The sequence below is a fragment of the Monodelphis domestica genome, chromosome 1 (genome assembly GCF_027887165.1).
Source record: "Monodelphis domestica isolate mMonDom1 chromosome 1, mMonDom1.pri, whole genome shotgun sequence".
Classification (NCBI taxonomy): Eukaryota; Metazoa; Chordata; class Mammalia; order Didelphimorphia; family Didelphidae; genus Monodelphis; species Monodelphis domestica.
Window position 1 is genome coordinate 392,210,999 of NC_077227.1, and position 13,528 is coordinate 392,224,526.

At 35.1% G+C, this 13,528-nt stretch overlaps 1 protein-coding gene across 4 annotated transcripts in view; it reads left to right on the plus strand.

Moving 5' to 3' along the window:
* Positions 1-13,528, plus strand: part of RNF130 (ring finger protein 130) — a 125,274-nt gene that overhangs the window by 14,682 nt on the left and 97,064 nt on the right. For 3 of the 4 annotated variants that reach the window (XM_016425076.2, XM_007474178.3, XM_007474177.3), the window contains exon 2: positions 7,553-7,747. In XM_016425076.2, coding sequence (XP_016280562.1) covers positions 7,553-7,747 — 195 coding nt within the window. Of the gene's footprint in view, positions 1-4,185; positions 4,364-7,552; positions 7,748-13,528 lie in introns of those variants that run through there. The other variant, XM_056811724.1, reaches the window with a different exon arrangement.

The following is a 13,528-nucleotide window of genomic DNA, read 5'->3' on the forward strand; positions in this document are numbered from 1 at the left end:
TTCATCATGGGTCCCCTAGAATTGTGGTAGGTCATTGCACTGATCAGAGTTCAGAATTTGAACCTCTCTCCTACAAATTCAGTGCCCTTTCCTCTATAACAGAGGACAGAAAAATTACCAAGTTGAAATATCCAGTAAGGGCAGTGCTATAAGATCTTTCAATTTTGCCTGCAAACATAAGAGTATGGAGGAGAAGAGTATTCCCAAGTTGGCTGCTATACATCCACAGGGATTACAGCCAGTAAAAATCCCATGCCCCAATAATTTTTCCATTTGCTTGTATAATTCTATACTAGTAAAAAACATAGAAGATGAGCAACTCTAGCTCTAATGATCTCTTTTAAACTCATGGTTGAAGAGTAGTTATAGATAATTAATCCCCATCTGTGCTGAAGAATTTCTAATGTGTTATAAAAGCCCTGGCATAGAATTTTCACTTATCTTGATTGAAACCTTCTTTTCTTGTATTAAATTGTTCTTCCAAAGTATTCTAAAATCACTCCCTCAAAGTATATAAAATATCAGTGATAGAAATGATTTTGGATTGTCTCTTCATGAAAAGTGATTTGTATTAGCCATCATTTAAAATCATTCTTAAGTTGCTTTTCATTATGTCATGGAGAATATCCAGCTGATAAATTTGAGATCTAAGCATGTGAAAAACAATCAAAATCCATTTGTGATGTACAGTAGCAAAGTACAGATGACAGATGATAATGGACAACTATTGATGCTGAAACCTGCTGACATGGTTCAGTTGTCTATGGTCCTTGCAGTGTAGATTGAAATGTTCAGCACTGCAGGTGTACAGATGACATTTTAACCTTTCCTCTTTGATAAAATGTTGAATAAAAAAGAGTAATGATTTGCTCTAAGATCTTATTTCTCTTGAGTACATTTAAAAACATTTTAATGCCAATAAAGATACTAAGAAGCCTTCCCTGTATGCTTTGTATTTGAAATTAAACATCAGATTCTTTGAAATATAAATATAATTTTGTTATGGGTATGCCATCATTTTGATAAGGAGATTTCCAGGGGAAATTATTTTCCTGACATGCATTTGTGTTTTTTGGGCTCATCAGTAGAGTTGAGCTTAATACTAAAATATACCTCTTCATACTATTCCTTTCTTTCCAAATCTGATATATAAATGTATTTCATTTCATTTAACAGACATTTGTTAAATGCTTACTATGTGCAAGACAACTTTGCTAGGCATCATGAATGCAAAGATACAAATGAGAAAATTCCCGTTTTTAAGTTACTTAAAATTCCGTTAGGGTGGTATACATGTATACATATATGGTGGTATGTATGCAGATAAGTCAATACAGGGTAATTTGAGGAAGGAGAAATCACCAAGTGGAATCTCAGGGAAGATTTCTTGGAGTTGAGCATCACTAGAACATAAGGATACTTAAAGGCAAAGATGAGAAGTTGCATACTCCGAATAGAAGAAAGCTTGTGTGGATTCATAGAGGTAGGAAGTAGAATGTCAAGTTGAGAAAAGAGCTATTCATCCAGTTGGCTGGGATGTAGTGTATATTAAAGAGAATATTGTGAAATTAGGTTGGAAAATGGGATGAAGCAAGATTATAGAGGGCCTTGTATGTTCGGTTGAGGAGTTTGCATTTTATGCTAAAGGAAATGAAGAAATGACATTTAGGTGAGGATTGTTTTGGAATCTGTGTGAAGAACTGAATGAAAAAGGAAGAGGTCAGAAGCTGGGAGACTGTTTAGGATGTTAACAAAATAGTCTTAGTTCCATGTTGGTGAACCTATGGCATGTATGCTGGAGGAGACTGCTTCCCTCCCCCTCTCAATGCACACCTGAGGACATTTCTCATATGACCCACTCCTCTGCTCAGGAACTCAATGGGAGCACTTCCTCCCTCCCCTGACTGGGGTAAGAGGGTAGCTCACATGCAGCATGAGGGTTGCAGTTTGGGCACTTGGTCTCTAAAAAGGTTGGTCCTCACTGGGCTAGGTGAAAAGTGACATGGATATGAACAATGGAGATCTAGTGTGGAAGCTATGTATATAAAGAGGGGGGAGATATAGGAGAGATTATTTAGAGGTAAAATTGGTAAGATTTGGTGATCAATTTGATATGGTGAAGGCAAGAGGGAAAATCTCTAAATAGTAGCTGCATATGCATTTTTACTATGTAATTGTTAATAAACGTAGGGATGTGGTCCATCACTAAAGATTCATGGTATCTATACAGGCCTTGTGAAACAATTCTAGACATATAAATAATTATTAATTAGCTGTGTAAACTCGAGTGCAAGTGTTGGTAGCTTTTTGTACTACTTAGAATTTTATAGGGTTTGAGGGTTAGTTTTTTGAGATTTTTTTTTTAAGAATAGTTACTCAGATTCACATGTCATTCTCGGCTTCCAAGAGACTACTATTACTATTTAACATTTTCTAATGGGGAGTTGGATTAATATTAGAGTTTAGCTATATCTTATGTTTATAGAAAATTATCATCCTTTCAAAGCATATATCAACTCTGTCTACATTTATTAATGATTACATATTGAAAATATAAATGCAACCCCTCTTCTTTATTATGAAGGGTTGACTCAACAAGTTAGTAACTCCTTATCCCTACAACTTAAAAAATATGGGGAGGAGGGGTAGTAGAAAGGGAAGTAGATCAAAACACTTATTCAGACAAGCTTCATTTACCTTCTCCCCTAGGCTAGCACTTACCAATATCCTAGGTAGGTATTTAATAAATGCTTATTGACTTAATTTCTCACCTCTTATCTAACTATTTTCATAGTAATTTATCTCCTTGCCATTTGTGGCCACCTTTTCTAATTCATGTTAATATTTAGATCTGACCATGTCAAACAAACATTGATATATAGATATATATAGATATATATATGTATACACATATGTATATATATTCTTTAGATCAGCAATTCCTAAATTTTTTGGCCTTAAGAACTCCTTGCACTTATAAAAATTATTGAACCCTTCTCAAAGGTCTTTTGTTTATGGGGGTTAAATGTGTTGATAGTTATTATATTAAAAATTAAAGTATCATAGTATTATTATGAAAATAGTTTTTACCTCATAGACTCCCTATCTTGGAGACTTCTAGGCCCTCAGAACCCACTTTGAGAGCCCCTGATTGACCTAAAGGATAAAAAATACAAACAGAAAAATTCAAATCCTGATACTTAAGACTGTCTGTTGTCTTATTCTAATCTATATTTATAGTTATATTTCATGGTGCTTTTCTAAATATATTATACATTAGCCAACCTTGACCATTCCTCAATCCAATCTGATACTTCTCTTATCTTTATACAGGTAACTTCTTCCCCCATTGCCTAAAACACTGCCTCCACATTTCTACCTCTTGGAATTTTACTTTTGAATTATTGATTGACTTATTACAACCCTACAACAAGGAGATTCCTCTATGGGGAGTGGGACATGAGATTCTCTGTCTACTCTTGCTTTCTAATAATAGATTCACAGAGCCATGCTCAGGTCTACAATAGGAATGGCTACATACAGATTATCTTAGCCCTTAGGGCCCCCTGAGTTTATGAGCTATGGGAAGGGAACAGCAAAGTGGTCTCATCTGATATGGGGAAATAGGTCCCGTTCTTTGAATACTCACCAGAAAGGTATTAGGCAGGGGGAGCGATTCATCAGTCACACTTTAGTAAGTCATAGAGAGTACAGAGACCAAAGACACAGGATGATGAATAAGTTGGGGGGGGGGGGGAGGTGGCAAGAGAGAGAAGAGAACAAGAGGGAGAAGGGCATAGAGTCTCTTAGAAAACTGTGTATTGAAATTGGGAATACTTGGGTAGCATGGATCCATAGCAGGTGGAAGAGTGCTAGAACACAGAGAGGTACAAGTTTGGAGTCCCAGTTTTAAAGGATTTTAATGGTAAGATAGAGACTTTTATCCATGTCACCTTATATTTAGTTCATTAAAACATCCAAATCATCTAAAAGTTATCAATATTATCTTAGGGTTCCCTTGTTTACATATGTTTTGCTGAGTTTGCTGCATATCTGGAATTTATCTGGCACTTATAGACAGAGGGCAATTAGAACCAAGGGGCTGTTACACTGGGGCCTAGCTGGCTTCCCTTAATTTAGCACATTGTCTCAGGATGTGGCCTTAGCTAAGTTGAAGTGGCTTCTAGGCTCCCTTAATTTATGAGACAATTTGTAAGTGACTTCTGTGTTCTTTTGCATTCTTCCTACTATTGTTACCTCATACTAGCTACTTATAGACTCACTTACTGTATTAACTGTGGGTTATACGGGCAGGGAGGTGATGAGGACCAGAACAAGATACAACTTCAATACACTTTTCCTGGTATAATTTAGCTACTACTTCTTCCATGACAGATTATTTGATCATTCTTTGTTGAAAATATGTAGCTTTCATATTTCTCATAGCATTTTGTATAGCCTTTTCCTCTCAACTTATCACACTTTACTATGTAGCATACTTATATGTGTAATAATAATAATTGAGTCATTTAATGGGCAAAGAATTCATCACCAAATGGCCCATTTCCTAGTATATTTAAGTATAACTGACGTTTATATAGTGTTTTAACATTTACAAAGCCTTTTTCATTTGATCCTTACTGCAGCTCCATAAAGCAAGTGCTAAAAAGTATTATTCCCATTGTGCAGAGAAGGAAACTGAGGTTGAGATTAAATTACTTATTTCCTGTTGTCAAAGTTAATAAGTGTCTTAAAACAAGTTTTGAACCCAGTTCTTCATGACTCCAAGTCCAATATTCTATTCCCTCTGCTAGATTACTTTTTTTTCCTCCCTGCTTCCAATTAGGTTGTAAGTTCCTTAAAGACAAGGACTATGCTATAAGATAATGTTTATGTCCTCATCTATAGGCATTTAATAATTTTATTTGAATCCAAGTAGTATAAAAGACATCTGGGGGGCGGGGGGGCCAGATGGTTGGCTCAGTGAATTAACAGTGAGTCCCAGAGATGGGAGGTCCTGGGCTCAAATTTGACCACAGACACTTCCTAGCTGTGTGACTTGGAGCAGTCACTTCACCCCCATTGCCTAGTCCTTACCACTCTTCTGCCTTAGAATCAATACCTGGAAGCTAAGGGTTTAAAAAAAATAAAATTAAAGACACCTCAAGGATGTTTTTAATAGAAAAAGAGGCAGGGCAGGACAGTTATATAGAGATGAATGGCAATAGATGGACAATCTGATACCCCATTATTAAAATAATTTGTGAAAGGATGACCCCAAGAACTTTGGGTAGGTTCTCTATAGACTGTTTCTAGAAATTCATAGATGAAAATAACAATAGGAAAAGATATGGAGAAGGTTGGGTCTACATCCTTGATTCCCACTAATGAAAGCAAAGATCTGTCCAAGTGTAATTTTTTAAAATCTTAATTATAAGTGGCCATAGAAATCATTTCTTCATTTCCCTTTTAGGACGTTCTGATATATAAGAATATAATGCTAAAAACAATATTGCTTAAAATGATCATATAATAAAAGCAACATGTGAAACTAGTAAAGAAACATACACACAGATTTCAGTCAAGTAAAACAATCTGTTTCAAGTATTTTCCCTAAGATTTAATATAATCTGTTTTCAAAAGATCACATTTTTAAAACTACTTTGACTTTAACAACTCAACAAATATAATAAAGATTTCTGTTTTTCTTCAATTTAACTAAGATTGAATTTCCAAAGGAAAAACCTTCAGTCCGCTTGGCAGGAAGAGGATTATAAAGGGCCTTTCTTTGGCTTCAGTTATGTATCAAAATCTTTCATTCAGAAAGATGAGTTCTAAACTGTAGGCAGTATGGAATAATTCATTTTTCACTGCATTATCTTTCACCCTAAAGATAATGCTGTATATTAAACTATCTTATATCATAACTTGGATGATTTTGGCCATATTGTACTATGCAAATAATTTTAAAACCCAAATTTAGTTATTATTATTATTCATTAATGTTAATAATTAATCATGAGAAATTTTTAGAGAAGGAAATTATTTTTAAGTGTGACATATTATTAAAAGTTCATACATTTAGGATAGGCAGTTCTCAGATAAAGAAATCAAAACTATTAACAAGCACATGAAGAAGTGTTCTACATCTCTTATAATCAGAGAGATGCAAATCAAAACAACTCTGAGGTATCACCTCACACCTAGCAGATTGGCTAACATAACAGCAAAGGAAAGTAATGAATGCTGGAGGGGATGTGGCAAAATAGGGACATTAATTCATTGCTGGTGGAGCTGTGAACTGATCCAACCATTCTGGAGGGCAATTTGGAACTATGCCCAAAGGGCGACAAAAGAATATCTACCCTTTGACCCAGCCATAGCACTGCTGGGTCTGTACCCCAAAGAGATAATGGACACAAAGACTTGTACAAAAATATTCATAGCTGCGCTCTTTGTGGTGGCCCAAAACAGGAAAATGAGGGGATGCCCATCAATTGGGGAATGGCTGAACAAACTGTGGTATATGTTGGTGATGGAGTACTATTGTGCTAAAAGGAATAATAAAGTGGAGAAGTTCCATGGAGACTGGAACAACCTCCAGGAAGTGATGCAGAGCGAGAGGAGCAGAACCAGGAGAACATTGTACACAGAGACAAACACACTGTGGTATCATCGAACGTAATGGACTTCTCCATTGGTGGTGGTGTAATGTCCCTGAACAACTTGCAGGGACCCAGGAGAAAAAAACACCATTCATAAGCAAAGGATAAACTATGGGAGTGGAAACACCGAGAAAAAGCAACTGCCTGAATACAGAGGTTGAGGGGACATGACAGAGGATAGACTCTAAATGAACACTCTAATGCAAATACTATCAACAAAGCAATGGGTTCAAATCAAGAAAACATCTAATGCCCAGTGGACTTGCGAGTCGGCTATGGGGGGTGGGGGGGGGGGAGGAAAAGAAAATGATCTATGTCTTTAACGAATAATGCTTGGAAATGATCAAATAAAATATATTTTAAAAAAAAAAAGTTCATACATTTAATTAACCATGTGTTTTTGTCCTGATTTTTTACAAAGATTATATTTTACTACTTAAGAAAACTGTATTTTCCAGTGAAAAGGCCCAGGCCTATGAAACATTTTAATGGTTGGGAGGAATTGTTTTCCAGTGTGGCTATCCATTCATATTAAATCTATTAATTTTTCCACTACTTTAAGTACTTAATTTTTTTTTTACATCTTTGTAATGTATAGTTTGCATTATCATCTGGATAAGTAGAAAATTTCAGTGAGCAGGATTCCTCAAGTACAGATTTGCTATTCTGGTAGCATATTGGGATGGGGGGTGTCTTTAACTATTAAATAAAAATCTAAGAATGTTTTAAAATAAGAAGCCTATTTAACTTTAGATGTATGTAGTACCTAGAAGCTTTTAAAAAATGTTTGCACTTAATAGTTACTTTGGCCAGAAAATGACTCATTTCATTTTGTTCTTAAACTCTGACCAAATCTTGAAATATATTTTTGTTTTTTTTTATTTCAGCTGCAGATCATCTGGGCTGTGATCCTCAAACACGTTTCCATGTCCCACCTGACATCAAACAGTGGATTGCTTTGCTGCAGAGGGGAAACTGTACATTTAAAGAGAAAATATCACGGGCTGCGCTCCACAATGCAATTGCTGTAGTCATCTATAACAATAAATCTAATGAAGAGACAGTCACTATGACTCACCAAGGTAAATAGAAATGGAGGTGTTTTTCCCTTTGAAATGTTTTTTTCTCTCTCTGTCCATCCCAAATCATTCTTCTTACCAGTCTTGTTAGTACTATATACCATGCTCTGTTGAAGATTGTCCATTTATAAATGTATATTTAATTGTGGAGATAACATATGTTTTTCTTTTGTTGGTATTCCTTTATTTAGATCCTTAAAAATTGGAAATGTTATAAATGTTCAGGTGTTTAAATGAAAAATTTTCAAGTTGGTTGAGTTCCTTATTCTTTCCATATAGTCTGTGTTGCCTAGTTTTTCTTGTTATAGAATCATTTGCCCAGGAATTTAGGTGAATGATTCCTGAATTCCTACCAGCTTGGAGAAGATAGTAATTCTCCAGGATCGGTGATGAAACTGACTTCTTGATAATTGACTTTTTTTCTCTCACAATTGCACAGTTTTATAGGATTTAAAACTAGAAGACCTAAGAAAGCATTTGCTCTAAATAGCTTTATATTACAGTTGAGAAAACTGAAACCAGGCAATTATTTGACTTGTCCATGATTACACAGATGGCAAATACAGGATATGAACTTAGATCCTTTGACTCCACATTCATTGTTTTTTCCACTACTTTAAGTACTTAAAAAAAAATTTTTCCCAGCTGTGGTTACAATAGAAAGAGTAGTTTTATCCGTTACTATGTGAAAATATGAATACATAATCTGGTGGCCAGCCTTTTGATATAAACTCTGTGAAATGAGCTAATAATAAGCTAGTCCTCAGATGACTGATAATTCACCAAATTCAATATTTTCGATGATAATCCACCCAAAAATGTCTATCTGCTTTAATTCCAAATTTTTACCATCTTTTGAATCTTTAATTCCCCTTAAATTTACAAAAGGCACTTTTTATGAGAGTTACATTCAAAATGGTTCTTCATCATAGTTCTTACATTGCTTTAAAATCTATGATTTAAAAAAAAATATGACGGCCTCATTTTACAAATGTAGATGTATGTGTATTCTGTGGCATAAGAAGTGCTTCTGCTCATGAGAATGTGATAGATGATGTTCAAAACATGAATTCACAGAAGATAGGTAACTCAAGAGTCAGAAAATCTTGATTGTTTTTTAAAATGTTATGTAACTATTTTGGAGACTAGAGGGAAGGAGCAGCAGTAACGATGCCTCATATAAAAAGTAAAAATGATTTGATCATCTCTTGGGCTCTTGTTTTGTTAATGTGCTTTTTCCCTATATTACATGTCAATACAATTCTTCATATTTATTTTCTGACATTTTACAGTCCATGTTCTTTCCCTCCACCCCAAGGAGGCAGGTAATATGATATAGATTATGCACATATTATCATATAATACGTACTTCCATGTTTGTCATGTTGTGAAACAAAACACATATTGCTTACACTGGAGAAAAATACATGGTGGAAATAAAGTGAAGAATGGTATGTTTCCATCTGCATTTGGACTCCATCTGTTCCTTCTATGGCAGTGGGTATCCTTTTTCAACATGAAGATTTTTGTTAATAAGCAACACCTGCCTTCATTTTTTTCTCATTAGCATATAAGTCATTTAGATAACTGGTGTTCTTTAAAACTGAGAGATTATATCAATCTTTCAGCTTGTCTTAACCATTAAAATAAGTTCCTTATTTTCATTATTTACAGCTAGCTACTTTGTCTTCCTTCTCCCCCACCCCCCACCTTTGCACTCTTCCTTTTCAAAAGTATTTAGTATGAAATAAAAATCTGATAACAGACTATGCTTCGCATCCCTCCCAGCCATCCACCAGAGTGACAGAGCCTACTCAGTGCTGGCATCTTGCAATCTGTTCAGCTGCTTTCCCACTTCCCCACCAGGAATAGAAACTCTTGACCCAGACTTCCACACCCCAAGTGCTTCCCTCCACCTATTCCAATGTTCATGAACTCAGCTGAGCTCTCTTAATTGGTGAATGAACGCTCCCCTGGCCTACTGTATCTAGCTAGACTAAACTGATTATGCTTTACATCCCATTCAAACATCCCTCAGGAAATCAGAACCTACAAGTCTTGTCATCAGCCTTATTGTCATGGTTCTCCCTGACTTTTTTTCTGACTCACTTACTTATACTTGTTCTAGAAACAGAATTGAATCAATGCTATTAGAAAGAGTGACCATAATTCTATTCACAATCTCTATATTTTCAAAGGGGGTAGATGGAGACTATACCACTATTAGGATGTAAAGTACCCCCTTTTTTTAAACCCTTACCTTCCATCTTAGAATCAATACTGTGTGGGGACAGCTGGGTGGCTCAGTGGATGGAGAGCCAGGCCCAGAGAAGGGAGGTCCTAGGTTCAAATGTGGCCTCAGACACTTCCTAGCTGTGTGACCCTGGGCAAGTCACTTAACCCCTCTTGCCTAGCCCTTACCACTCTTTTGCCTTGGAATCAATGCACAGTGCTTATTCTAAGATGGAAGGTAAGAGTTTTTTTTTAAAAATGAGGTACAGTTGACTCTGAGATGGTGGGGAAGGGAGAACTCATGAATTGGAGAACTATGGAATGTCAAAGTTTGACCTATACCTTAGAACAGTGGTGTCAAACTCAAAAATATCCAGCAATTGAGATAATAATATTTGAGACCATGAAAGTGCGTGATCAGAATGCTTTGATAAATACCTTGGAAATAACTGTTTATAATGTGAATTCTAAATCATATTAAATATCACATCAACTTTAGTGAATCAAGTAAGTTTATGAAATAGAGAAATTATAGGAAGGAAAAACATCTTTGTATTCCTTAAGTTGGATAGTAGATTCCTAGATCATCATGTAGGTTTTCCACTGAAGTTTATGCCTTAATATGAAGGATTTTTAGAGGGGACAAGCTGATCTGTGCTGACTTGTCACAAAATGGAGCTTCATGTCTTGTTAAGAACTGCATTGGCTAATTGTAGATAGATGAATAGAAGATGGTATTTGGGATCATTTGAGGCCTTTGAGATCACCTCAAGGATTTAACCCAGAATCAGAGAAACATCAGTTTCCTCAAAACATTCTGCTCAACCTAGAATATCCTATGCATGCTACCTTGCCACAGTGCTACTATATGGCACTGCCAGAAAGCAACAAGGATAGGGCTTAAAAAAACCACAAATTTATTTTGTATTAAATCAACATATGTAGTGAAAGTAACTATTATCTCATAGAGTTGATTGGTTACTTTTTAGTTTGAAAAAAATAGTTGAACTAACATTAAATTAAAATAATTGACTGTTTTACATTTTTAAATGTATATGCATTTCTTACATTAAGATTTTCACACTTTTGTCATAGCCTTCTTTCATTAGCAATGATTTAAAAGCTGAATTTTCTTCCTTCTTATTAATGCCCTTTGGTTTAACAAAGGACATCTTTCCCGACAGTCTCAGTGACATCATTGACAGGAAGAGAGTTCATTCTGTGGTTTGCATGTTACCTTAGCTTAGCAGAATAAATTATTTTTAATGCCTTCTTGTGGGGAGGGCAAAGGGGAAGCTACAGAGTAACATTTTATATTGGTTCTTGGAGAGTTGAAAGTAATGCATACCTGCTTCAAATAAAAGCTTTCTTAAACTTCTCAGGACTATTTATTTGGAAGACATGCTGGAAGAATTTTTAGTAAAATTAAAATTTCTTTACAATTCTTTCTGCATGTCAATACTGTAGAGTATAGAAAATTCCTTCATTTATTAGAAGAAAAAAACATTGTTTGAAGAGATATACAATAAAATATGTGGATTTTGCTACCATGGTGTCATTTCTTATTCCATGTGCTAGTATACCTTCATTAGTGCCTCTTAGTATCCTTTGGAGTCACTTAAGAGAATAAATCAACTTCCCTACTGAGTTCTCCAGATAGAGAACCTTCCATAGACTCTGTTGTTTGAAGGAGGTGAAATAACATTGCATAAATAACATTGCATAAACTACCAAAAATGAAAGGGTTGCAAAATATATTAAAAGATCATTACCTTTTCTCTGCTAACTAGAAATTACTTTTGTCTCATTTTCTAATGAGTGTGTCCAGAAAATGAACAGTAGGATGACATGCCCAGATTTTATTTAATTTTACTCTGATTTTTATTTTGTTTTTTAAAGATAACTTTTCTTTTTACTTTACATTCATTTTTTAAAAAACCTTTACTCTCTGTCTTAGTAACAATTCTAAGACAAAAGGGCAAGGGCTAAGGCAGTTGGCGTTAAATAACTTGCCCAGGGTCACACAGCTAGGAAGTATCTGAGGCCAAATTTGAAGCCAAGTCCTTCCGATTCCAGGTCTGGTGTTCTCTCTGTTGTGCCACCAAGCTGCCCTTCAATACATTCATTTTAAAATGTGTCCCTCTTCCTTCTTCTACCTAGTGAGTCATTCCTTGAAACATATTAAAAACAAAAGGGGAAAGAAATCAGTGCAAACAAAATCAACATCCTAAACTTTTTAGCCACTATATGCAATATTCTATACCCATAGGCATATATATTATATGTATATATACCCATATACATCTTTATTTCTGACTTTTACAAAAATTTTCTTCATTTTTTTCCTTTAGAAAAGGTACTCAAATTTTCCCTGACACCAGGGTTACACTCTCCCATAAATACACATTATCCGGGAGAGGGGGAGAATGAGCAAGAGCTTGATGTACCATGGTGGTGACATGTGAAGGGAATATACTTGGCCAAGATATCTCATACTTTCAATATATTGATATCCTTTCTGGCTTCAGAGTGTTTTTCACAGTAGGGCCTACTGTCAGTGATGGACTTATTCCTCCTAGAACAGTATGTTGGCTAGACAAGTCAAGCCAATCCATTGCTGAGCTAGGTCAAACAGTTCACTCTGGGGCTGTGCTAGACAGCTATAACCTTTTTCCACCTTTAGCCATTGCCTTGGCTGGGGTGATACTTCATTCTCTTCAGATGGAGTGTTATCGTGCATTTTTTCATCTAGAGTGCTATAGAATATAGGACATTTTCTTCATTTCTCAAACAGAACTTGAAATTTATTCATAACACATAACATCTTATAATTATATACTAAAGTCCTAAAACAAAATAAAGCTAAAGTTTTGGGTTTGTTTTGCCTGAAACTCCAGGTGATGTTACTTTACTCAAACTTTCCTTAGTTGGGTAGCACAAGCATAGCTGACATGTCATTCTAGAAAATAGCTTTGAAATAAAAAAACCTGGGTTCAAGGTTCAATTGCTATTGTAAAATCTCAAATGTTTACCTGAAAAATAAGGTCATCAGACTATCTGTAAGATCCCTTTCAGCTTCAACATTTTCTAATTCTCACATTTGTAAATGACATGAAGCTGAGGATTGTTCATTTGCACAGTAAAGGAATCTCATTAGTAGGCCAGAATGATGAGCCCTACCTAAGAATATGAAATTTCATGAGGGATTTGATTAATAGATAGATTCCAGGTAGTTTTTTGATATAACAAAATTTTGTTATAAATTTTGATATAACAGTCATATGAAATAGTACTGTTATTATCCCCACTTTACAGATTAGGAAATTAAGACTCAGAAACATAAAATAACTTATTGTAGCTAGTAAATATCTGAGATAGCCCTCAAATTTGGGTTTTCTTGACTGAAGCCAACACACTATCCACTATACCCCCAAGGAGAGTTCAAATTGATTTAAGTAGTGTCAGTATTATTAAACTAATTCCCCCAAGAATATTCTCTTAAAAGAGACAACACTCATATGAAATAAGCATTGAGATAGTTATTAAATAAAA